Source organism: Accipiter gentilis, chromosome 30 (genome assembly GCF_929443795.1).
Source record: "Accipiter gentilis chromosome 30, bAccGen1.1, whole genome shotgun sequence".
NCBI classification, from domain to species: domain Eukaryota; kingdom Metazoa; phylum Chordata; class Aves; order Accipitriformes; family Accipitridae; genus Astur; species Astur gentilis.
The window spans coordinates 17,750,497-17,776,200 of record NC_064909.1 but is presented as its reverse complement, the minus strand read 5'-3'; the positions used below and the strand labels follow the sequence as shown (position 1 = coordinate 17,776,200).

The 25,704-nt window shown below is 43.5% G+C and overlaps 1 protein-coding gene across 1 annotated transcript; it reads left to right on the top strand.

Annotated features, from left to right (window-relative positions):
• The first annotated feature begins 2,223 nt into the window (after positions 1 to 2,223).
• LHCGR (luteinizing hormone/choriogonadotropin receptor) lies at positions 2,224 to 25,704 on the top strand. Its single transcript, XM_049833694.1, is given in 12 exon segments — positions 2,224 to 2,325; positions 2,327 to 2,367; positions 8,799 to 8,870; positions 11,758 to 11,832; positions 13,585 to 13,659; positions 14,224 to 14,298; positions 14,398 to 14,475; positions 17,146 to 17,214; positions 17,889 to 17,963; positions 19,180 to 19,365; positions 21,913 to 21,993; positions 24,471 to 25,704. Coding segments are annotated over 12 exon segments (2,163 nt in total).

Below are 25,704 nucleotides of genomic sequence, written 5' to 3'. Positions count from 1 at the left end.
CAGCTTTGTGGACAGACAAGCTATCTGGCAGCGGGGAGTTTGCTTCCCGACGTAAAACGTGCACGCAGCCAAATCAGGAACCAAACTGCTCCTTGGGAACCAGCAGCTTGCCAGGAGGAATCTCGAGACGGGACTTTCTTGCTTGCCCTCTGGCTGTCTCCCTCCCAAATCAATGTGTATGAGCACATGTAAATAACACAAGAAATATACCCAGATTCTTTTCCTCCCTGATTGCTCCTCCCGTAGGAAATCAAGCTGCAGGACCCCAGAAACCTGCTACTGCTCATGACCCTGGCAGCTGAGTGTTGGGAGAGGGTCAGCAGTACCCTACGGACAGACCTCAAGGAAAAATGCACGTCGCATGAGCAGGTCCTCACAAGGGCACGACGTTATCCTACGCTTGTCAGTTGGTCCCTCGCTTTCATAAGCCCACCACTTTCCTCGATTTCAAAGGTGATGGGGAGGTGGGGAGGAGGAGGCCAGATCCATATAAAGGCACGTGCTGGCTGGAATTAGGTAGACCATCCACCGGAATAACCCTGCCGTGGTGGTGGAGAAAAAGAGTACGCCAAGCAGAGCAGAATAAAGTGATGGAGCGCACCTCATAACCACTGCGAGGCCGGAATAAAAGCTAACATCCCTATCGGTTGGAGCGGAGCGGATGATGCCGAAGGAAGAAGGTTGAGCGGATGGTAGCGCTCTCGGGAGGGACAACGAAGCAGAGCTTTGCCACCCTACCCTCCTGCGCGAGATTTGGTTCCAGCTCCCGATCCGGCTGGACGCAGGCCATGCTGTTGGTTCCAGACCACAGGAGTTGCTCAGAGCTTTATTCTCTGGCTCCAAGCCCCCACTGAGAATACAGGGATGCCCCCAGACCCCGCACATCTCACACGCCTCATTCCGTTCTCACATTTGAGTCCTAAACACCAAAACCTGTAAAAGGCTTTATTATTTGATTCCATGGTTTTAAAGCAACAACTGGGAGACAAGACCCATGTTGTGCTGGGTCATTCCCTCCTTTGCTTTTTTCCTTTTTCCTGGATACACTTGAAGACAGAGGTAGCTTTTGGTGACGTACCCATCCCCTTATACTTTGCAAATCCTGCTCTGGGGGTCAATTATCTGGTTTGGTGGTTTGCTCCAGCACTTGCCATAAATAGGGTACTGGTTTCTAACTATAGCTTCTAGAAGCTACAGCGGTAGTAATAAATGATAACAACAACAGCAATAATGATGGTTGCGTGGAAGACAGCCCCTTCCAACACGAATGGACCTTTGTGAAGATAAGTAGGCCTGAGAACATGATTAGTTCCTCCACGCAAAGGGTATAATTGATCATAAATTAACAAGTCACGCACCCCGAAACGCGTCTCTCTGATCACCCGGCAGGCAAATGATAACCCTTCATCAGCGATACAGAACTGCCCGCGGAGCCGTAAGAGAGCGTTTGACAGGGACATCCGTACCCCAACCGTTCCCATGGTATGGGAGCAGATACCATACCCAACCATTCCCATCCGCTAACGAGGCTGCCGTATCTGCGCAACAAGCATTTACCCCGTTCGGGGAAATGTGATGCATCTTCCCCCAGACACAAACTCCCAAAAGAGTTACGAGCCAGGCAAATGGGAGTTTCCAAAGCCCGCACCTCCACCCCCTCAGCTTTCCCAGTCTGAAGCAGAATTGAGTTTGACACCGTCGCCCGCCTAACGCCTCTAGGAACGGAGAGCATCGCTCGTCCTCCCCAGGAGGCAAGGGAGATTTAGGTTGGATATTAGGAAAAATTTTTTTTTTTCCTGAGAGGGTTGTCAAACATTGGAACGGGCTGCCCAGGGAAGTGGTTGAGTCACCATCCCTGGAGATATTCAAAAAGCGAGTGGACGGGGTACTCCAGGACATGGTGTAATGGGCACGGTTGACGGCTGGACTTGATCTTGAAGGTCTTTTCCAACCTAAATGATTCCACGATCCTCCCAAGAGGGGACCGACCCGTTTCCAGACCTCATTTAAAAAAAAAAAAAAAAAAAAAAAAAAATCAAAGGCAACCTTCTGCTTGCCACCCCTAGATATTGCATCCAGGGAAAGGAGGAGGAGGAGGAGGAGGAGGAGGCGGAGGGGTGGCGAGCCCGCCCCGGGGCGGGAGGAGCCCGGGGGGGCGTGAAGGGGGGGGGGGGGCTCCGGCCGGGACCCCGGGACTCCCAGAGCCGAGAGAAGCCGCCGGCCATGGTGCCAGCCCTCCTCCTCCTCCTCCTCCTCTTCCTCCCCGCCGCGGCCGGCGGCCGCTGCCCGCCGCGCTGCGCCTGCAGCCAGGGCGCCCTGCGCTGCCCCCCCCCCGCCGCGGGGGGCGCTGCCTGCGCCCCCCCGCGCGTAAGTACCGCGGGTGGGGTGGGGTTAAGGGCTCGCCCCACGCGAGGGGGATGCGTGGAAGGGGGGTGGGTGTGGAGGGGGGTCGTTCCGCGATGGGGGGGGGGGGGGGGGGGGGGGAGGGAGGTTGCGCCCCCCCCCCACGGAAGAACCGCGTTTTTTCCGTGGGCTGTCCCGGCTGGGAGGTTTTATCAGCATCGCTCGTCCCGCGGAGGGGAGGAGGTTTGGGGTGGGGTGCTGGAGCTGGGATGGAGGGGTTTGGGTTGGTTTGGTTTTTGTTTTTTTTTTACTTGGGTTTTAGAAAAAAAAAAGAGGGGGAACGGCGGGGCTGGGGTTCCGCCGTGGGAAGAAGGTGCGCGGCCGTGGGAAAACGGTGAGTGGTTTCTCCAAACGGCACGCAGCCTCGCCGGCGGAGAGAAGTGGTAGCGGAGTTGTCTGAACTTTTCTTTTTCTATTCTCCCGCCGTGGCAGGAGGCAACAGCTGCCTTCCCTACCCCCAAAAGAGCACCTTGTGGTGGTATACTTAACTATAAAGTGAACCCGATTAACAGGTTGATATTTGGTCCTAAACCTTCTGTCAGTCCTAGTTGGTTTGTTTTTTTCTTTCACCAATCCATCGGACTTCTTGCAGCCTCCTCTCCCAAAGCTTGTGCAATTTAATGCCCCCTATAATTAAGCATCAAAATCCTCCCAGCAGTGCTCGTCGCCTCTTCTCGAGGTCCAACTGATTGACGGGTTAGTGGCTAATCTTTCTGCCCTCTCTGGTAGTAAAAAAGCTGCTGCGATTTCTGACAGCTGTTTGGACCTCTGTAGGGTGGTCCATCTTATCCTCCTGCCTAATGCTCCTCTGGGAATTAGGATCACATTACAACAGGGAATCACAGGCATTCCCTTACCCCACTCCCACAAGCTCGTGATCTAGTCGACCAGAACAAATATTTGACATAGGTAGGTATTCAAGTGTTGTTGTGTTGTTTACGGGCTCAATTACAGCACTGGTCTAAACAACCGTGGCATCAAAACACGGGACTAGACGACCAACAGATAGCCGAGTTGCCTTTTCTAGGATCCCTTGGTTATCTGTGCGTGACTTGAGCTGGGGTTTTCTTATTATGCCCCTTTTAGTAACAAACCCTGTGTTTTCCATTTTCATCCAATTTGTTTGTAAATTTAACATGCTCTTGAAATTCCCCAGGGAAGATACTATCCCCGATCTCCTCTTCCCTTTCTCCCTAGCTCGAGAACTGCTAGGAGCAAGAAATACTAATTTGTATTAATCTAGAGCCATGTGAATCATTCCTCCAAAGTCAGATTTCAGAAAAATCTCTGTCCTGAATTTGTTTCCTCCCCATCTCCCTGTGTTACCTTACTGTCAGAGAAAGCAGAGCCCGTGGATGCTGGAGAGACTCTCCGTAATTACTGCAACAAGCACGCTTCTTCCCCGGTGTTTGTACCACACGCAGAGCTGGCAGTGGATCGGTCACATCGAGAAGTATTTTTCCCTTCAACCTTTAATATAACATTTAATCTTTTTGATTGTACAGAAAGTCCAGCTATTAGGCTGGCTGTAGAAACCAACTTTACAGACAGAAAAGAGTTCAATCAAGTCAGTCAAGAGAATAAACACCAATAAGTAACTCCAGCTATACCTGAGTAATGCCAGCCCTGATGCTGTAATGAGCTGTGCTTCCAAATGTATTTTTGATAGTTTGTTATATCCCAAGTTTATATCCTGTAGGGAAATTTCAGCCATTTGTCTTTACCCGACTTATTCTTGCCATGTCGTATTATTGCTGGAAGAGTTTTCAAAACGATTAGGCTTCCGACAGCTTGCAGAATGATGTCTTTTATACAGACCTGAATTGACCATATTTTTCTCAGGCTCCTGTTTTTAATTTGGACATTACACAAACTCTATAGAAACTCCATTATCCAGACACCTTTGTGTGCCATTTTGACTAGAGCAGCTATGCGTCTTCTTAGTCTCAGCAGAAAAATAATCTTTAATAACACCATTATAGTTTGAAACAAAACATGATTTTCCTTCTTTTGAAGGCTCGTATGTACTTTTGGGGTTTTTTAGAAAAGTCTAAAACGGATAGGCACCTAACTCCAGCTGTACAGGAATGAGCATTGGATACCTAACACCCTTCTGCCCCTCCAAAAACCTCATTTCATAGTGAGGTTCACTTTGCTGTGCCTGAGTGTGTGCCCCTGCGTGCAGGGCTTCTGCAGCAGGGTGAGTGGCCCGTAATTAGGCACCAAATTACCAGGCACCAAATCCAAAACTTTATAGCAAAAGCCTGAACAAGTAGGCAGTTCTACCGTGTCTTCACTAAGGGCATGTTTGGCTTTTTTGGATTGACAGAGGAATTCAGTTTCAGGGCCCCAAGTGTCTTTCATAGGAGATAATGTATCACCCATCATCACCTAGCGGAAAGTATTCTTTGGCTCCTTGTGTGGTATATCCAGCATCATAGTTCGTATTTCAGGTAGATAATACTCGATATACAGGGCTTTAAAAATCAATGCCAACACTTTACATTTCCCCCAGAAGCTGATGAAAATCCTAGGAAAATGGTGGACTTTCAGTCTTAGTTTCAATCAATATTCCCAATCCTTCTGAGTTAAGTCCAAGGACACCACAGAATAAAACGTTTGCCGCTCCCAGCAAGACTCTACCTTATGCATTCACCTTTTGGCCATTAGAGATATGAGTAATCCTATAAAATAGAGACACTAAAATATAACAGCCAACCCAGCTGCAGTAACACATTCATACCTATCGCTATAGGGCCCATTGCTTTTTTTTTTTTTTTTTTTTTTTTATTTATTACCAGTTCAACTAATCACTTTTTGCAAAAGGCGAATTCTGTAATAGAGATTTCCTCCAGAGGTGCGAGTGGGCTCAGGCTTTGATTCCTCATCAACAGGACTGCAAGTGGTCCTGAGGTCTTTGGGCATCTAGACCTCTCAAAAGCTTCTCTTGGGGCTTGAGTCTATGTGGTAGCGCAGGAGCGAAGCTTATCTTTTAGCAGATAAAAATTGTTGTCGAGTCAAGTTGCCTCTGCTATATCCCAGAAGCAAAAAAAGGACAAGAGAGGTTTTATGCCACTGTATCCTTGGGATAGGCCGCCCCATGAATGTTTTCTGAAGAGCTCTTACAGCTCCATCTATACATTCACAGCAGGGGAAGCAGAAGGTGTTTTGCTCTCGTGGTCCCTGCTGGCCCCGGTAATCCTAGTAACAGGACACTAACCGTCCCTGTGAAAAATCCACTCTAAATTTATGATTTCAAAACAAAAATAGAGGAAACAAACGCTAGCTGAAAAGAGAAGGACAGCAGCTGAGCTACCAGGCAAGGACAGGATTTGGTCAATCCAGGTGCTGTTCCTCTCTCTCCCGATGTTCTTAGTCTTACACGTATTTAGTCTGGCCATTTCAAATGTTACTGCCTAGAACGATATACCCTGAAAACCAAGCTTGATTTATAGAAATGCTAAGGGCTGGTGAATGCCAAGAAGGCTGGCTGGCTCCCCACTCCTGTCTGTCCATCCTTTCTCCAAGGAAGAAAAGTCCCTCAATTATCTGGAGCCACAGAATTGTCAGCTGCTGAATGGCAGGAGCGAGTACAAGCATACAAGTTGTGATGTATTAACTATGAGAGAGATATTACAGTTTTTCTTAAAAGTGCAGAAGTTCATCCTTTAACTAACAACACTCTTTCAAACCGGCGCTGGTAACTTGTATTGAAGATGGATGCCTCCCTCCTTTCATGAGCTATACAAGTCAGGCTAGTAGCATAGGCAAGTTAGACGTATAAAAGCTTCACAGCTTTGTAAAACACAGTTTGTACTTTCTTTTTTTTTTTTATCAAAAGCTTCCTTGGCTCTGAGAGATGAATAACTGGTCACATCTGAGTGTCACAATCTGAGTGCTATCAGAAAGAAATCAATATTTAATTCCTGCCAGTACCTGCTTCAGTTTCATTGTGTGTTATCAAAGACATCAGTCATGTTCAATAGCAGAGACTTCAAGACAGGAGATAAGACCTCGCTTTACTCGGCGCTTTGGAAAGAATTAAGCCTGCAACAAGCAGTTCAAAACTCTATTAACCTAAATGCTTATACATATATACAGGCTGGATTGTGCTTAGCAAGCTAAAGGATCTTCTTCAAAATGTTGTAAGTATAGAAAAAGACACCTGAACGAACGTGTTTCCCTTTAATGCAGGCAGGGTTTGAGATATAAACCACAAAGGTAAAGTAGACAAGAACAGGGATGGGAACATTCACCTTTTTGGTGAATTTAAGATGTCTGTATTGATGTGGACCCGTCTATGCCTGCTACACCAGTATTTTGAGGATTAAGAGAGAAGGCTGATTACGAATTGCCTTTTTCCTTTGCTCCTGCTGTTTTGTGAGATGCTTAATGGCACGAGGTAATGTCAGTGCAGATGAGTTCACAGTTCCAGCTATCAAGGTGAAATCAGGAGAGTTAAAAAACAAAAACCAATGAAGTTGAAATACAGAACGGATTAAGTGCCGTCATGCGGTTTAACTACGGTACGTATTAAAAGTGCTGGATCATCCCACTTAAATTTAATCGCGCAGCTGAGGTGGCTGAGCTGGGAGCACCGTTGCCAAAGGCTTTCCGCGGGCAGGGGGAGCGGGTCACTCCGAGCCTCGCGTTAACGGGAATTTACAACCACCACGCTGCTCGCCGGCACGGCTCGGGGAGGTACGAGGTTCTTTGGCTGAAGATGTTGATGTAATTAAAAGCCAAGACCGGGTTTTATTTTTGCACTCTCGGGCACTTTTCTACTTCTTCTGTAAGCGATAATATTTTTTGCAAACGCTTTCGCAAAAGGTATGTTTTATTTTGCAAGCAGCCCCAGCTGACAGAGCAGTAATGAAGAGGTTCCTGCTGCCAGGGTTACAGAGCAGGAATTTCTCAGCTTCTCCTTTTCACTTCTTCCTGAAGTTTTTTTCCTTTTGGCTCAGAGTATTGAGCCCTACTACAGGATTACCTCTACCCTTCCGTCCCCTCAGGGACAAATACATTTTTCAAGACACATGACGGTTTCATTTCGGATTTAACCAAACCTCACGCACAACACAACTTGCCAACGTCCATCTAGGGACAGGTATGACCCAATCACAGTGACGTCAAAACCATATGTATCCTTACAACATCCCTATTAGGTAGGGAAGCGTTGTTATTCGCAGTTTACTGACAAGAAGTCAAGGTGCAAGGAAACGAAATTATTTGCTAAAGATCATACAGACTGTTTGGAACGTAGCTAGGAATTGACTGCCAGGCTCCTTAGTGCATCTAGTAACCCTGAGACATACATATGTGTGACAGCCTGCCACTATATTGTGTGGGCATGACGTGTATATATATATATATATAAGACATACATATATAAGTACATATAAAAGCTGATAAACATTTTTAATTGTCTTCATATAAAGGATTATGACAACAAAGAAAAAAAAGGCAGGTTTTAGGAATAGCATGGAAACATTTCAGTCAAAAAACCTTGAGAGAGGGGTTTTAAGGATGAGAAACAAATGTCTCTGGCTAGATATTTGTAATTAAAAAGCAAAATAGAGCAATTACCTGTTTGCACAGAGATAACGTCTTGAAATATGTTAAATATTTTCCTATGGCCATTATCGGGGAGAGTGTGGTCATGTCTAGATAAGCTGGCTGGTAAAAAAGTAATGTGATTCAGATGTGAAGTAGAATGGTAAAATGCAGATCTGGCTCCCACATCTTTATTAACTTCTCAGTCAGCATAATTAAAAAAATAAAAAAGGAAAATGTACACTTGCTTTTAATCAACTAACCACAGTGTTGCAATTAATTATTAAAAAAAAAACAAAAAAAACCAAAAAACCACAACCAAAAATCCACCACATCAGGCCTGATTTGGATCTCTTCTACACTTGTACGCAGCCAAAGCACTGCCAGTGAATTCAGGGTGCCATGCTGCAACATTACAGCGATACTGCTGAGAGAAGAACGTGGTCCAGAGCATGCAAAGATACTGTTTTACAGAGAAAAAGCTTTACATGAAAGCTGCTTTTCCTGAGGAACTAACTGTAAATAGACTCTAGCTTCCCTTGACTGTGAATGTAGCAGCCCATTTCCGTCAGGCTATTAATTTACTTAATAGGTTATGATTATTATTGATTTGACGGTGATTAGTCTCAAATTTACGCTGTTGAGGAACTGACCCAATATCCTTTGAATTCCATTTAACTGAGATCAATGGTAAATGGATCAGGCCCCAGAGGGACAGAGAACTTCAGGCGAAATAAAGCGACTTTATGCTTTTTTGGTTTTCTGCCCACTGTAATGGTACAATCTGTAAACAAGGAAACCCCACGCCTTACAATCCTTTCCTCCCGCTCTTCTTTTTTCAGGTCATTTACTCACCTGCCTGTAAAAGTAATCGCATCACACGCGTTTGAAGGACTTCGAGATGCCTTCATCATGTAAGTTGACAACATTTTTCATTAAGCTTTTCCTTAATTTCTTGCTAGAAATTCTATCAAAAACCTCCATCCCAAATAACATCTGTTTTCAATAACGTGAGAATGTGTTGCTAAAACCTACTATTGGTGAAAAAAACCCACTGGGGAAGGATAAACATAGCATTTCTTTTCTTACAAGCAGTATATAAAAGATTCTGTGTGAAAAGGTGTGATTTTCAACAGTTGTTTAACAGATCACATAATGAAACATTAATCATATCGGAGAGGACTGGATACAGCTTAATAACTGATGATAGGTGCTTTTGATTGGCAGAGGAGATAGATTTCTATCACCAAATGTTATCACTCCCATGATAGCTATATGGCATTCTATGTTTATACATTTATGCAGCACCCAAATAAGACAGTTCTTTGGCGTTTTGCACCAAGCTTGGCAGGGGATCCGTAGGACTGAACCTTTTCTTGGATCTTTTGATTTACAAGTGCTGTGATTTTGCACACCGGGTCTGTGTTGCTCCCCCTCCCTTGGCTTTGTACCGATTTTATATCAAGGTCTCAGACCATAAGGCTCGTCTGACCACTTTTGCCCTTATTTCTGTTGTTATTCCAGCTGAAAGATGGCAGGCTTGGGTCTCTATTATTTATTTTTTTTTTATTTTTATCTGCATTGGCTGGTCCCTAAAGGACAAAGTTGAAGACACACCAATGCGATGCAGAACAGGGCAACGACTCCCCCAGAACCTAAGCAGCAGCACAAATGATGCCACTTTCTTTTCAAGGTGCACTTTTTATGCTTCCCTTCACCTTTGAAAAGCACCTAGTGCATCATATATTAAAATATATATTGATGTTACATAATTTATTTTCAAGGAAACAAAAAGAGAAAGTAGGAAACCCTTTTGTGGTGCCTTCTAGAAGGCAAAGACTTGAAGGGTGAGGGTAATGCAAATGCCTGAATAGACACAGCTGGACTAGTTTAGCTTTTAGTGCTCACTGGCTAAACAATTTTGGCCAGATTATAAACTTATGTCTTCCTGCAGCTCTAGCAAGTCAAAAGCAAGCTAAACTCCGCTGCATGTATTCCACTGCAATAAAGTTTTATAGTACAATCCAACGGTGCGGTATTCTTGCATTCACTTGCATCTGAATGACTAATGAGAACTTATCATTTTCAGATGGGAGACCAACTTAAATCTAAAGTTTCTCCTACCTGTATGACTTGAGGCTAAACTTTCCCAAACTGTATGCATATCCTATTCTTCACAGAGAGTGTTTTGTTCATTGACATTTTCCCTTCCATAAAGAGAATTTAATTGATTTCTTTGTGTCCTTTTAATGTATCTCTCCAAAGTAACAGCGCAGAAATCGATGCATTTGTCTGAAGTAAATCTATAGAACACTTCATAATTTTATTGAGATTTAGTGTTACTTTGAAAAATGCATATTTTTTAATTCTAAACCTCTAAATCATCTATTTGGCAACTCATCACCACCTGCAAATCTGATGATAAATTATTCTCACTGCCATAAGTCATTCCAACATGCGTAAATGGTAAGCCAGTGGCAGACAGGAGGAATCCCATGGAAGGACCATGTTTCAGACCCCAGACCTGAAAGAGTCTTCAAGTTCTGCCAGCAGGCACTGATCCCTCCCAGCTCATGAGTCTCCGAGGATCAGGTGCCCTGCAGGCCACTTGTTCTACATCCATCCTTCATTTACGAGTAACTAGTGCAATACCAAAAATAACAATCTCACTGAATTCCGACTATGGAAAAAATCATAAATAGTTCTGTAAGACATACATACATGTTTAATATATGATTTCTAGTGTGCATTCCCCTTTGCCACTACAAGTGAAAAAAACAATTCATTTTAGTCTAAGGGGTTTTATATCAACACCAAAAGGAATTGTTTTCGCGTAATTATAATTGAAATAAGATAACTCTCAAGACTGTGACAATACTGACTCTGAATTTGTAGATGCGTTCCAATTGTTTAGAAAATATTTTTTCCTTGACAGCATATAATCTTAGGTTTAGTTTATGTGCCCTTCCAGTCAATTCTGTTGAGAAAAACACTGTTTTGAAGACCTTTCCCCTACATATGTTTCAATATATACTATTTACTTCCAGGAGTCAATTTTGTGCAGTCCCATAAATCTTAATCTCACAGGCATTTAACAAGCATCAAATAAGCGGATTTTTTTCCTTCTCTGTGTTCAGCATTGGTTATTCTTAAGTACATGCGCTGAATAGGAGTGTCTGTACATCAAAATCCAACAGTGCCTACAAAACCAGTCATGTTGGTCAGTGTAATGATGAAAAAGAGCCACTTCCTTTCAGTTTGCATGCACGTAATGAAAATGGCATTTAAACCCCCAAATTATTCATAAAGCGCACTGAATGCATATTTGTATATTGCTACATCTGTGGATTAGATGACCATCATCCTGACTTAATAACAGTGTATGAAGCACCGTGAGCATGATCTACATCCTTGCCCATGCAAATAAATTCACTAAGCGGGACCAACGATAGCGGCAAAAGGCTCACAGGTTTGGGCTCACTCTGTTTACGTGAGTTCTGGCCCTTAGTCGATACCTTACCTACAATTTACTGAGAAAACGGAGATCGGCTGTTACAGAGATGCTTATTCCAAAGGGCTGGCATTCCCTTTTGCCAAGACAGCAAAAGGCTGGTCCCTCTCAAACCCTGCCGTCACGGGCTTTCGAGATGTCCGAGGTGAGGCACAGACGCTGCTGCCAAACCAGAATCGGTAGCGGGGGTTGGACGACTCCGTATAAAAGATGGAAATACAAAGTGGAAAGCTGATGTCTGGTATGTTTTCTGTTAATGTATTGCTTTGTGTCTGCCTTTTTCATTATAGTGAAATCTCTCAGAGCGACTCCCTGGAGAGAATAGAAGCGAGCGCATTTGACAGCCTTCCCACTTTGTCTGAAATGTAAGCATCACTTAAAAAAAGGCACCCATATCGTGATTTAGGATCATCGAGGAGTAAACAGTCTGCAGAGAAGTATTCTTGGACCTGAATCTTTCTCTATTACTTCGGCTGGCCTCGGATTAGATCTATGATGAGAAACATTTCTCTCCAAAGTACCATATAAAATAGCGAGCACTCTGTAAGGTCTAGCCTTGGAGATCTAAATCATGCAGACATCCATGCGTAGAAAGTCCCACTGCTTTCAGCGAGCTCAGTGGCAGGAGCGGAGCTCCGTGTCTACTTCTGCTGGCACTGTCGAGCTTTCTAAGCGGGGAAATAATTTGAGATGACGACAAATGAGAAAAATCTTCCTTTTTGAAGATGCAGTTTTCAAAGCTCTACAGTATTTAAATGCAGCTGCTTAATATGCATAGCTCTTCTTCTGAGCACTGACATATTACTCAAACAGAACATGTACTGATTTTAAACCTGACCTGCATAGCACAGGCATCCAAGACAGAGAGAGAGGGGAAGAGTTAAAAGCAATGACTAGGAGAATGCTCTGAAATATTTAGTGAAATTGGAAACTATAAATCTGATTCAATATCTCATTACTGCCTTTTTCACATAGCATGATCAGCAAGAGGCTTAAAGATGGTGCAACTAAGTGAGGACAAATCCATCTTTTTTCTTTTTTTTTCTTATATATGTATGAACTCCATTGAAGCCAGTTACTCACATAAGCAAGAGACACAGATTTGTCCACCTCTGATTGTGTCCAACTTCCCCTAGAATCAATGATGGGTTTAGGGAAGGAATAGAAGATTTGACCCCATGCATTCACCTACAGTTTATGGATAGCTTGTCATTTGCCTGTCTTCCAAGCAAGACCATAAAGAGCCACAGGAGGCTAGCAAGAAAACCTGTTTGAATCTTGAATGCTCTACACGCCTCACACTGTAAGGGCCTGATGTCCCAAGCTGCGCTCGAGGCCACTTTAAATGGATGATCAGGGTAGGTGAGTCCAATGGCATCCTTGAATTTGAACTCTTGTTGCAATTTCTTAGGCTAAAACCTTTGAATTTTGTAAATCAAGCATAGGGAGGGAGCTGGACTACACCTGTTGGGCTTTTATGCAAACGTATAGGTTTATCAGATAGTATAGCTGCAGAAAGTGCTCCTTGATTGAGAGGGTCCCCCCATTTTTTGAGCAACCACTAGCAAACGGTATTTCTCACACGCTTGCCTCCATCTCCCAGTTTCTGCAGATCTCAGTAGGCATCTGGCGGTACTAGCCACTGCTCTAAGGAAGTCCATGGTGCTCTAAGAGGTCAAACCATCTGAGGAGCTGCCTTTCCTGGCTAGGCAGAGCATCAGTAACGCTCGTGCTTCTGTAGTAAAGCAGAAGCTCAGTGCGTCAGGCTCGCCACGAGCCCAGAACCCATATCCCAAAGAACCAGCAGACGACGGCAAAATGCTAACTCCCACCAGTGACCAAGATATCCAAACCAGATCATCTCAACTCAATGAATCATGAGAATTCAGGAGCTGTTGTCTTTTGTCTGCTACCTAACAATTACAGGCCATTTTTATTACCAATACTGCTTTGAAATGCACTCGTGGTATATTTGTAGAAAGTTTGCTCAGAGCGTGGGAGCCTTCTGCCATATTCTGCACTTGACTGTTTTCTGACAAGGCCAATCACAAGCAAAATTCAGGACTCTCCCAAATGTATAACGATTATAATACTGAAATATTTTTTCCTCATTACAGATTAATCCTGAACACGAAAAATCTGTTGCACATTGAGGATGGAGCATTCAGAAACCTTCCAAGGCTAAAATATTTGTAAGAAAGAGTTCTGGTTTTTTGCTGTTTGGGTTTGGTTTTTTGGTTTTTTTTTCTCTAAGGCAGCAGACAAATTACAGAAAGGATTGTAAGGAAAAAAGTTTTTCATGCATTATGGTACACCAGAAGTACATACATCATTTACAGTAGCTTTAATGTGCAGTTACCCAATAGTGAGATCTTTCAACAGGCAAGAAAGTAAAGTAACCCAGGGCAGTAATGGACAAAACAGTAGTAAAGTCTGCAAATTAGTTCTGCTAAGTGCTTATTTCTAGAATAAAACTTTCCAATTGACAAGGTACTATGACAAAGGGGTAACTAAAATCTCTTCCTTGTGCTTAATGTAGAGAGAACATATGCTGCTTCTCCAGGACACTGCTTGAGGATGCTACAAAACTTAATTTTTACAGGTCTTACAACTACAATTAGAGCCTAATTAAAAATTACTACATTTGTCACTCACCTTTTAATGCATTGTTAAACTTGTACCTACCCAGTTGGCTTTTTGTTGCATCCGCTCTGGTAATCTTTTCTCCTGTAAACGGGAATTATGCTTTTCTCCAGGAGCATTTGTAACACTGGAATAAGACAATTTCCAGATCTGACACAGATCTTCTCACTGGAAGCTCATTTTATTTTGTAAGTAGAGACCCAACCTAACCCAGCTGTGAGTCTTTTCCATTTTGTTCCTGGATCACTGACAAAAAAAACTTTCTTTTTTTTTTTTTTCTCCCAAAGGGAGCTCTGTGATAACTTGCGCATGACAACTATACCGCAAAATGCTTTCCAGGGGATGAACAATGAATCACTGACACTGTGAGTAAAATAATCCTAGTGCCAGTTCCTTGTGCGAGGATAACACTTCTGCTTGAGGAAAGCAGGTTGACTTTATAAAAAATTTTGAAATTAAGTCCCATACAATGTATGTCTGTAGTGTGGGTTAACTTTGAAATGCTTAGGAAAGAGAGGCTGAAGCTGAAGAGCAGTGTTTTACCCAAAAGCTAACTTCACTTAGGAAAGAAAATAGGAAGAGGAACCCAAATCCTCATCTTCCATGCAACGTTGTTTTAAAAAAAACCATCAACAGGACATAAACTCCAAACGCTGCACTGGACGCCAAAGTCTCACTTCTTCCCTCAGGGATGCGGTTTCTTGAAATAATGCTTTTGGGCACTAACCAGGCTGATACTACTGATCTAAAGCTGCCGAGCTTCAGCTGCACAGGGTCCCTCTGAAGAGGAGGAAGGGAGAGAAGAAATTGGTACAAAGTACCGATGCTTGTTCTTACCCCGATTTCTCTTGACTCAGCTTAAGTTGATTTAGTCTCCACACCCAAGACTTTCCTTTTAGCAGATACAGCCACCTGTGAGGCGGGTGGGTTTGATGCTGAGATGCCCCACCTGAGGAACGCAAAAAAGCAGCAGAAAGCCAAGGTGTGAGGTGTCATCTGCCAGCACTGCAAGAACCGCATATGGATTTCGCAGCACCCTTGTCCTCACAAAAACTTCCACAAAGAAGTGCTGAAATAGGAAAAAGCAGACCGAGCCTCTCTGCAGGATGTGGCAGAAATTCAGGTCTCACAAGGAAGGAACAGCGGAGCAGCAGCGGTGTTGTAGCCACAAGCACCAATTTGGAGGCCAGTAAAGCCAACCTTTGCAGACCAGACTGATTTTAAATAGGCAGTACACATCCAGACAACCTTCCCTTGAGACAAGCATGTACCAAAACCACCGTGCAAAAAACTCCACGTATATTTGCACCCGCAAGTGAGGTGTGCACATTAGCAAGAACTGCACTTGACTGGATTGGGCCCTTCATTGGGCTGATGTGCCAGCATGACAGTAATTTCAACACAGATTTTGGGTATTGACCAATACCTTCTGAAACCGTTAGAGGAGCTGAGCATAAATGTGACTGAAGACTACTCCTACATGATATTAAAGAGGAACAATTGCTTAGATTAGGGCATCGTTTCATCTTATGAACCTCTTTCCTACCAAGTTCTCAAAATAGCTTCAGAAAAATTATGATTCTGTTAATGGTGCAAGAAAATGAACATAGAAGAGATGGAGAAAGGTGCTTAAAATTTTTACTGTAACCCTAAAGTGTATTAAATGGGAGGGAGTTTAACTCAGTCAGGAAACAGCCAACAACCATTTTTCTCCCATCCTTTTGTGATAGGGAGCTCACCCCAAGAAGAAAATAATTATCTTATCAGCAGCTTCCAAATTGCAGAGATAGACGTTAAGCCCACCCCATGCGGTTAACTGTAATTAGCTGAAGTAATTCCTGTTGTTACAGCATGGTCTGGTGAAACACAAGTAATCTATGAAGGTGTAAAGTCAGCCTGCAGTAATATGTTGCACTACAAATAGCTAATTTAGTCTACTCAACAGTTAGTGTTTCACGTGGATGGGGAAATCAATCCTACATATCGTTGCGGTTTTTAAGGAAGTTACTAATTTCAGCATTGTGCTGAGATAGACCCCTTCTCCTATCGAATATAGCCAGGCAGACCCCACACTTCAGCTTTTCTTGGGAGCAGGTCCCATAGCCCCAGTTTCTGCTCTCCCAAAAACAAGTGGAAAAGCAACATCAGAAATTTTGTTTAATTTATAAGCTGTGCCAAGTTTTCTATCAGGGCTCAATATTAAAGCAAAAAATACTACCTACAAATGATTATATTGAAATGATATTGGAAACATGAACTTAGTATCAGAAATGGATTTTTCCCAGTGAAATCAGACCCATAGGGTAGATCTCCTAATGAGGGAGAAGAGCTGGACTTCAGGCACAGCAGCGCACAGCCTTTAGGTGTCTGGACCCCGGGTGGGGAATCGAGAACCCAGGGTGGCCCCAGGTGCAGCACAGGGGACAGCAAGGTTTCCACAGCACAAATCAAGCCTGGCAGCAGTATTTTGGGGGAGCTGACAGCTCGCTGACCGACGGATGATGTGCAACTCACCCCTGCCTCTCCGCAAAGCTGTCTCTTGGGCTGCTGGAAGATTTGGCTGTCCGCAGAGGATCTGCAATCCAGCAGCACCCTCCGGGCTTTAGAGTCGCTTTCCACCTGACGCTTCTCTAGCCCTTGCGGTCTTCCATTTACGCGTGCTGACACCACAAAATCCAGGGCTTCTGCCTCCAGGTTGTCACCTGCGTGCCAGGAGTTTACCTGGACTAATGTCTTGTTTCTGGATCTCAGCCCAAGGTAGGCACAGGTGAGCCCCCTGGAGCAGGGAGGATCTGTATGTAAGCAGAAGTTCTCTTCAACAGCTAAACAGGAAGGTGACTAGGGAATTTAAGCTGCAATTTTATCTTAATTTTAGACTTAACGTAAGTCATGCAATAGTTACCTTTGTTCTTTATAAGCAGACCCTCTAATCATTAAAACAAATGCAGCATTAAGATTTGAAACCTGTAGTAAATAACATAATCTCATCTTTTCCAGAACCTTTTCCCTTACACTTTTTTTTTCTTAATCCCCAGTAAATTATATAAAAATGGATTTGAAGATATCCACAGCCACGCCTTCAATGGGACAAAGCTGAATCAATTGTGAGTATGTTTTCCCTCCTCAGTAATTTTTTTAAACAGTAAATAATAGTTCAAATACAGTCAAAGGCTATTCCTTCAGCTTAACTGGCTGTATCTTCCATTTCCTGATATCCATTAGAAAACTGCATGATTTAGTATCGCTGCAATTCAGTTGTTAATCCTGCAGCACTTACTGCTTTTCCTGAAACACCATCCCCTAGAACGCTGCAGATTTTATGAGAAAAGCTCATAATTTTTCATAAAATGTAATGAATTCTTAAATTTAGCAGCAATAATAGAAAGCTTGAAACTGTAGCCCAAATTGAGGAATCTGCATTTTACATCTGGAAACATCAACAGTTTTTAAATCACTCGCACACACTTGGGGACTAGCTCTTGGTTTGGGCAAATCTCTTGCTGCATTTTTGTATGCTGCTACTGCAGGGAAGGAGCCAGACTGGCTGTTCCTGGTTTAAGTCAAAAGAAATTGGAAATTATCAGAATTAAGCGTAGACGATAATGGTCTGATGGCATCAGCGGAGGGAAAGGTCGCACGGGAAATACGAGTGCTCCCAGGCCAGATATGGCAACAACTGCTGTGGTGGGAGAAAGGATCGAAATAGACGGGAAGAAGACACCAAAAAAGGTTTATTTTAAAATAGAGATGTAAAGAGAGTCAATGTTTGATTCCACAGAATCCTGAAGGACAATAAGAACCTCAGACGGATACACAACGACGCCCTGAGAGGGGCTACAGGGCCCGATGTCCTGTAAGTACGCACCGCTCCGTTACCTGGGTTTATAGGGGTCCCGCGGGAACCGCGCCGTGCCGCCTGGGCTGCGTCATCCCTGCGAACACGGGCTTTCGGTCTGGACGGAGGCTTGATCTCCTACCCTCTGCCTGTAAAATGGAAACACGGCAATGAGATGCCATGAAATTACAGGGCGGAAGGCTCGGTCTGCACCGTGACAAATGCCTATCAGCCGGTTCTAGCATTAGCATTGACCCCTGCCTCTTAGGTATTTCGACCTTTGCTTTCTTTGAGTCGGATCCTCCTGATCCTATTCCTGCGCCTTATATTCTGGCATTGCAAACTAACTTGTCTTTTGGTAGGATGAGTATGTTTTTACAATATATTATTTTAGAATTTGGTTATAAAAGTGAACTAGCTGATTGCATGCGATAAGCCTGTGCTGAATAAAACACATTATTATCATCCTCATGCTTTATTACTCAAGTACTTACTGGAGGGCTGCACTGGCTGTAACTCCATGCAATAAAACACAATGAGTGGTTCTGTAAATAGCACTCTGTGCCGCACGTGCCATTTTGTTCCTTTTATTGGTGCTTTACAGGACGTGGCATTACTAATATCACTTCCACAGTTGCAGCCCTTTTCCCCCTGTTTAATGGCCTGACTCTGAAAATCCTTAGTCATGTCGATGGCCTTTCCTCACACAAACAGCCCCTCTGAAGTTACTCTAAGCCAAACTGCTTCAGTTTGGCTTGGCAAGAATGATGGATCCTTTTATGTGTTCTAATTAATAACCATTTAATTAAAACACCTAGAACAGCCCTTCAGAGCCAAGCAGAGAGCCAGGAGGGTGTCCTACCTCTTAGCCGGCTAGAGAGCCCCATTTGCCCATTTTCTCTCCCTTTCTTGAGCCTAAAGAGCTGTCGCTTACTCCATGCATGGCAGTTTTCAAACAGAGAGGTCAGGGCACGGCCCCTGGAGTAGTGGGTTTGGGTTTCCCCCCCCACAGAGCGAGCTCCTCGCCTTGCTGGGGGTCCTGGGCCATGGGGATGCTCTTACCCTGCTGCTCTGTAGTTTCACAGAAAGTGTTTCTGAGCTGGGTATCAGGTGCTGAAGTGGCTTTGCAGGTTTAGACCTTTGTGAAAAACCAAGTCCCTGTTACCAACTGTCATGCTTTGGTGGTATTTTTATACGTATGAAAAGAGAAGCGAATGGTCTCTTTGTTTTGCAGGGATATTTCTTCAACGGCACTGGAATCCCTGCCTAGTTACGGACTCGAGGCCATTCAAGTCTTAAATGCAACGTCATCTTACTCATTAAAGAGACTACCACCACTGGATAAATTCAGCAGTCTTCTGGAAGCTGCTCTAACGTATCCCAGCCATTGCTGTGCTTTTCGAAATCTAAGGACAGAGAAGTAAGTCCAAATAGGACGTTATTGTATTGCAGTACTTCAGAAGCTCCAAAATGGTAATTATGCTTTATTCAGCTCATGAGGTTTGATTATCCTTATTCCAGTTACAAGGAAGCTGTGGTACGTAGAGAGGCCTTGCACAAAACAACAGATCTCTGCTAAAGCCAGGAAAATTATCTCCATTTATTTTAGAACAGAAATGGATCCCACCCTTTGCCCAGGATCTGCCAGCAGGAACATTATTCTGAGTTTGCTTAAAGCTTGTATTTTTCTTGGCATCTCAATTAAAAAGCCTACTGGCACATGGAAGATAGATGTCCATCAATAATGTGTTGCCCTAAGGGGGAAAAAAAAAAAAACAAACCAACAACCCTGTAGCCTTTAACTATGTAGCTTATTTAATGCAGGTGATATGATGGCCTCGTAGAAAAGGCAGGCTTTCAATTACCCATCAAAATCAGAACCTGACACAAGCCTAAAGGAAGAGGTTACTCGGTAGTTCCAGTCATTTCAGATAACAATAGACAGTATTGCTCTCCCCACAACTGGAAACGGTGGTGCAGTGAGAGCTTTGCATCTGCTAATTCCGGGCAGTCAATCTGATACAACTGGAGCTAATTTTTCAGCATTTCTGCTTTAAAGAAGTCAACCCTCGGTTGGCTTTAGGCAGCCAAAGCACCTCCAGATGAGTTTAGTTGAAGCTACGAGGATGCCTCACTTCTCGTCCGTCTCAAATGAAGACTACAGAAGAGACGTACCGAGCAGTCATTTGTGAGAAGTCTGATCTGTGTGACTTGCATGCCATCACACCAGGACTGCATTGCAAAGGCAGGAGCAGAATCCAATTCTTTAGGGTAAAATTAGCGGTGATGCTATGTTTTCTCTGCCTACCTCGTTTTACTAAGTGGTTCCTGCTTCTGCAAGAATAGAGCAAAGATTCTACGGTCAAGGTTTTCCATTGCTACTGAACTCTGATTCGGTCCCAGATCAAGTCTCTGAGTGTATTAAATGCAAAAGGAACTCTGGGACAAAAAAAAAATTTTATTTTATTCATTCTGATGAAGATAACTACATTTCTGGTATTTTCAGGTGCTTGACTTTGCAATGTGATCGTACTCTATAAAAACAGGCATGCTTTAGTAAGTCACTTTCTTATGTTTAGTGACTGTTTTCTTAGTAAACTGGGAAAAAAACCCAAACAAACCTGCAAATCAGGAAACTAGACTGCCCTCCTAACTGGAACGTCAGCAGGGTTCAGAGCAGTGCTGATCTGTTACCTGTCTTCACAGCGCTGGCTGCTGGAAAAACCTGTACAAGCAACAGGCTTGTTTACACTCTATATGACCAGCTACTACAAAGGAGTAAGAAGCAGATCTCTGGTTGTTCCTTGTCATCTGCTGATGACAGCAGAAGACCACGGAGACCGAGACCTCCCAAGACTTTCCCAGGTTACACAGGGAAGAGTCTTTGTGTGGTTACTCATCCTCATGGTCACACAGCTGCAGCTTGTTTCTGTCTCCTTCTACCCCCTTCTGTTGCCCTGTACTGTTCATACAGTCATACCACCCAGTTTTTATTACCCCTGCCTCATATCCCGTTCCTTAGCACCTACAGACTGCACTCTCCGATCAGTGAGATATGGTGATAAGGTCTTACATCTGACCGGGCAAGCAGGTTCACTTAAGTCAGCATCACAGACATTAGGGAAATAAAGTCCTCAGACCAAACACTCTTGAGATTTCTGGGGTACAGTTGTGGCGTGCTCATTCCCTGAGCCTTGTAAGAAAGGTGGAAGGCAGCATCCCTAGACTTTCTCCCACTGGCTTGAATGTGGGGGGGGGAGGGGAAAAAAGCAGGTTATACCGCATCTTCAAAAAATTACAAGAAAAAACAACTTCTGTTGCCGTCCTATTATTTATAAGCGTCACATAGTGGCTTAGATTGGTATCGTATTTCTCTCATTATACATAAAACTTTCTATAAGCTTCCAGGTGTCTGATTCTCTTAAGAGTACACAAAAGTTCTTAGTATTTTTACTAGCTCTTTCTACTGTTGCAGCAATGAGGTCAGACAAAGCCATTTCCATTCACACTGGTAGAGTACCTGTCCCATACTTTCAAAGCCTCAAACCCAGAGATTTTGCCAAATATGTCATCTTTCAACTTGTACTCTTCAAATTGCTTTACTTCCAGCGTGTAAAGCCTACCCTCAGATCCCAAACAATTTTTAAAATAGAGTATCAGGCCAGCTTCTCAGCATTTGTTAACATGCACGTCTCTAAAAGCCAGCATAACTGCAACCATTCTTACTGGTGGAGAATCTGGCCCACTTCAATACAATATTTCATAAGGCAAAACGTACCTTTTAATTCCAGCTCAAGTTATTTCACTATAAAAAAATACATTATGAACAATAACAGAGCTGAAAGACCATCCTAATACCCCCCATGAGCTACTGCCTACTGTTGCCTGTGAAGATCACTTGCAGAGAAGATGAGCATTTGGCCAAAATCCAGACTGCAACTCAACTTTCTTTTCATCCTTCTTTCAGGCAAAATTCCTTGCTTTCCATTTTTGACAACTTCTCCAAGGAGTGTGAAAGCACCATGACAAGACCAACTAATGAAATATTGTAAGTACCTCTCTGCATACAGATGCTGGACGTAGCAAATATGGACCACCTCCTCCTCCTGCTGTTCGTGTGTTTTTTCTAGAACAGCATGTCTTTTGCTGCCGATTCAGTCACCCTTACAAGTTGCACAGTGGTAATTTTACTGTCTTTAAACCAAGATTTGTGTTTTTGATGTTCAAAAGGAAAGGAGAAAAAAAAAAAAACAAAAAACCCCCATCATTTCATGAGCTTTACTCACTCCAGCTTCTCTTCTAAATTCTTGAAAGACTTTCAAAACAGTGATTAAATATTTAATAAGTTAATGGCCTACATGGAGACTTTTCAGGCCCTGAGATAATTGCAGTTGTTTGTGTGATTCAAAGAGCTGCTACTGTTAATATTTTTTGTACCTATAGAAAAGATAATTAGAAGTCTGTATGTCAGTAGTTTTCCATGGTAGAAATAGAGTCCCTGAGTTAGAAGTGTGATGACCCCATGGAATTGGTTTACCTCTTCTAAATGTGTCTTTTGCTGTCATCACAGTTCTGTTTGACAGCGTTCAGTGGGACAGTGAGAAAGGCTAACATCAAAACTGTTGCGTTGGCCATACTGGATGACAGAGGCTCTAAACCCGTATTTAATGGGGAAGTTTAAGGATTTGCTACTATTCATCCCTCTACAGCTAAATGGGAGACCTTGGGACTTCTCATCAGCCCTGACATGGGGTCAGAGCATTTTACAACTCTAGAAAAAACAAGGGTATGGTCATAAAATTCCAACAACTAAATACAGCTGAAATGTGATCGATTCATTGGGGTACTGGCTTCCTTGGACACTATCTTGTTTGCTGGTTGGTGAGGCCTCCTGCACTTGCCATTTGGTTTTATTTGGCCTTTTGTAAAGCAACGGCTGCCTTGATTCTCTTGTCACCGCTTCTCATTTGCTGCCTGCCAGCAGCATCTTTGACTGCCTCGCTTAGTCAGTCCTGTCCACCCCACTCCTAACTGCAAAACCGAAACGCTTCAGGACTACAAAAAGGCAAAGTCCAGGCAGTCAACAAGACCAAGAATATATTGGCTCTATCAGCGGTAAGTTTGGGGAGAAGCAAGGTGAGGCAAGGAGGTAAACACAGAGCATTAGATCACATTATAAAGGCAAGTGAAGTGACACCCCAGTGAGGAATATGATCACACAAGTCACCAGTGCCTATGCCAGAGTAATCCCCGATTTGGATTAGCATCTGTTACACTCCTACTGTGTATTAGTCTGTCCAGTCTATTGGCTCCTGAAGCCTTTTGCTTTGGTAAATCCCAATACCAGCAATTCTCTGAGCAGACATTATATTAAGCAAATGGAAAGTCACGATTCACAGGCTGAACGGCTGCAAATTGCAAAGTTTAGGAGCCACAGCAGAAATCAGCTGAAAGTCACAAGCTCTTACTAGAAAAAAAAACAAGAGCTTGCACATGGCACTATGTTTATATGGCCTCTCAGAAAATCACAATCCTTTTAGGATAACAAGATTGGGAAGTTATTTGCCCAACAGGAATAGCTGAAAAGCAGCTCAGCTTCATTTGCTAGTTAAGATCCTGCTCCAGCAAAATAGTTTAATGTACATGCTTCAGTAGGTGTGGAAGTTTAAGCATGTATTTAAGTTATCCCAAAGCTACCAGTTGTCCTCAATATAGATGCTTTCCAGGTCTCACGCTGCAGATTAAGTGTTTGCCCACCAAACACTCACAATCAGGATGACTGAGTAGTTGTGAAATAGGTACCTGTTCTGACAGGGAATCAGAAGAGACACTACTTTTAAAATGTTTCTTCCTTGGTAGGCTTACCCCCACACTACTGATGACCTAGAGATTGAAAAATGCTTAAACACCTAAAATGTTTATAATTAGGCATTGGGTCCAGTCTAAACTTAATATATTCCTAGCCATCAACATTATCTAGTTAAACCATACACTTCTACTCCTCACTTTATAATACTGCAAACATCAAATTCCTCAGCACTTCCCAAGTCATACGTAGTCTCAAGACTTTGTTCAGTAAGTGCATTTCCTAAGGGAGATAAGGGTGCACAGTTAAAATCCTTAGGTTATTTTAGCTTGGCTTCTATAACTGTCCGATACACCTATGGGCATCAAACCTACAATCCATCAACTCCAGTGTTACTGTAGTTTGAACTGCAGTCTACTGGCAGCATGACACGATGGCTTGCTTACAAAGCAGTCAAGATAAAGTACTTATTTGTAAGTAAACTGTATAAGAAAGCATTCCCATGGATGTGACTATGACCTCTGCTGCTCTCCAAGGCTGCTACCCAAAGAAAAGGCATCCTTACAAGGCTGCATTATACGTAAACGCCCCTGTAGAAACACACTTAGGAAGTAACTGTTTTAAACCAACTGTATCTGTTGTATTTTACAAAAGAGTGTGAGCAGCATGTAACAAAGAGTTCACTTCTACTTGGGGGGGAGGGGGTGTTTTTTTAATAGTCACAACACATCGCTGTGGTCAGCAGAAAAGAACACATACCTGTTTGCAACAGGTCAAGAAATCTCTCCTTACAGCTACTCAGCCATTTTTGATGACGGCGAAGTGACTGGCTTCGACTTTGAGTATGACTTTTGTCAGCCTAAAATACTCACGTGCACTCCAGAACCAGATGCATTTAATCCGTGCGAAGACATCCTGGGATACAGCTTTCTCAGAGTCCTGATCTGGTTTATAAACATCCTTGCCATTGCTGGCAATTTCACTGTACTCCTCGTTCTCGTAACTAGCCATTACAAGCTCACCGTTCCCCGCTTCCTCATGTGCAACCTCTCCTTTGCCGATTTCTGCATGGGACTTTATCTGCTGCTCATTGCTTCTGTTGACGCCCAGACAAGCGGTCAGTACTACAACCACGCCATAGACTGGCAAACGGGCAGCGGCTGCAGCACTGCCGGCTTTTTCACCGTGTTTGCAAGCGAGCTCTCGGTGTACACGCTAACGGTGATCACTATAGAAAGATGGCACACGATCACCTACGCCATGCAGCTGGATCGAAAGCTACGGCTGAGGCACGCCGTGCCAATCATGCTCGGTGGCTGGATATTCTCCATTTTAATAGCAGTGCTGCCTCTCTTAGGGGTCAGCAGTTACATGAAGGTCAGCATTTGTTTACCCATGGATATTGAAACGGGTCTTTCCCAAGCCTACATACTGCTGATCTTAGTGCTAAATGTTGTCGCCTTCATTGTCATTTGTGCTTGCTACATTAAGATTTACATAGCTGTTCAGAATCCAGAGCTGGTAGCTGCCAATAAAGACACCAAGGTCGCCAAGAGAATGGCAATACTGATCTTCACGGATTTTACCTGCATGGCCCCCATCTCCTTTTTTGCCATATCCGCTGCCTTTAAAGTACCTCTCATCACAGTGACAAACTCCAAGATCTTGCTGGTTTTATTTTACCCTGTCAACTCCTGTGCAAACCCATTTCTCTACGCAATTTTCACCAAAGCATTTCGAAGGGATTTCTTTCTGCTGATGAGCAAGCTTGGTTGCTGTAAGAGCCGAGCAGAGCTTTACAGGATGAACTATTTCTCTGCTTATACCTCCAACGGCAAGAACAGCAACTCAGCCACAGCCCCCAGCAAAGCCTCACAAGCGCTGTTGCTCTTGTCGGCATTAGAGAAGCCGTATCCTGCAGTACGAGACAAGACATCTTACAATGAAAATTAA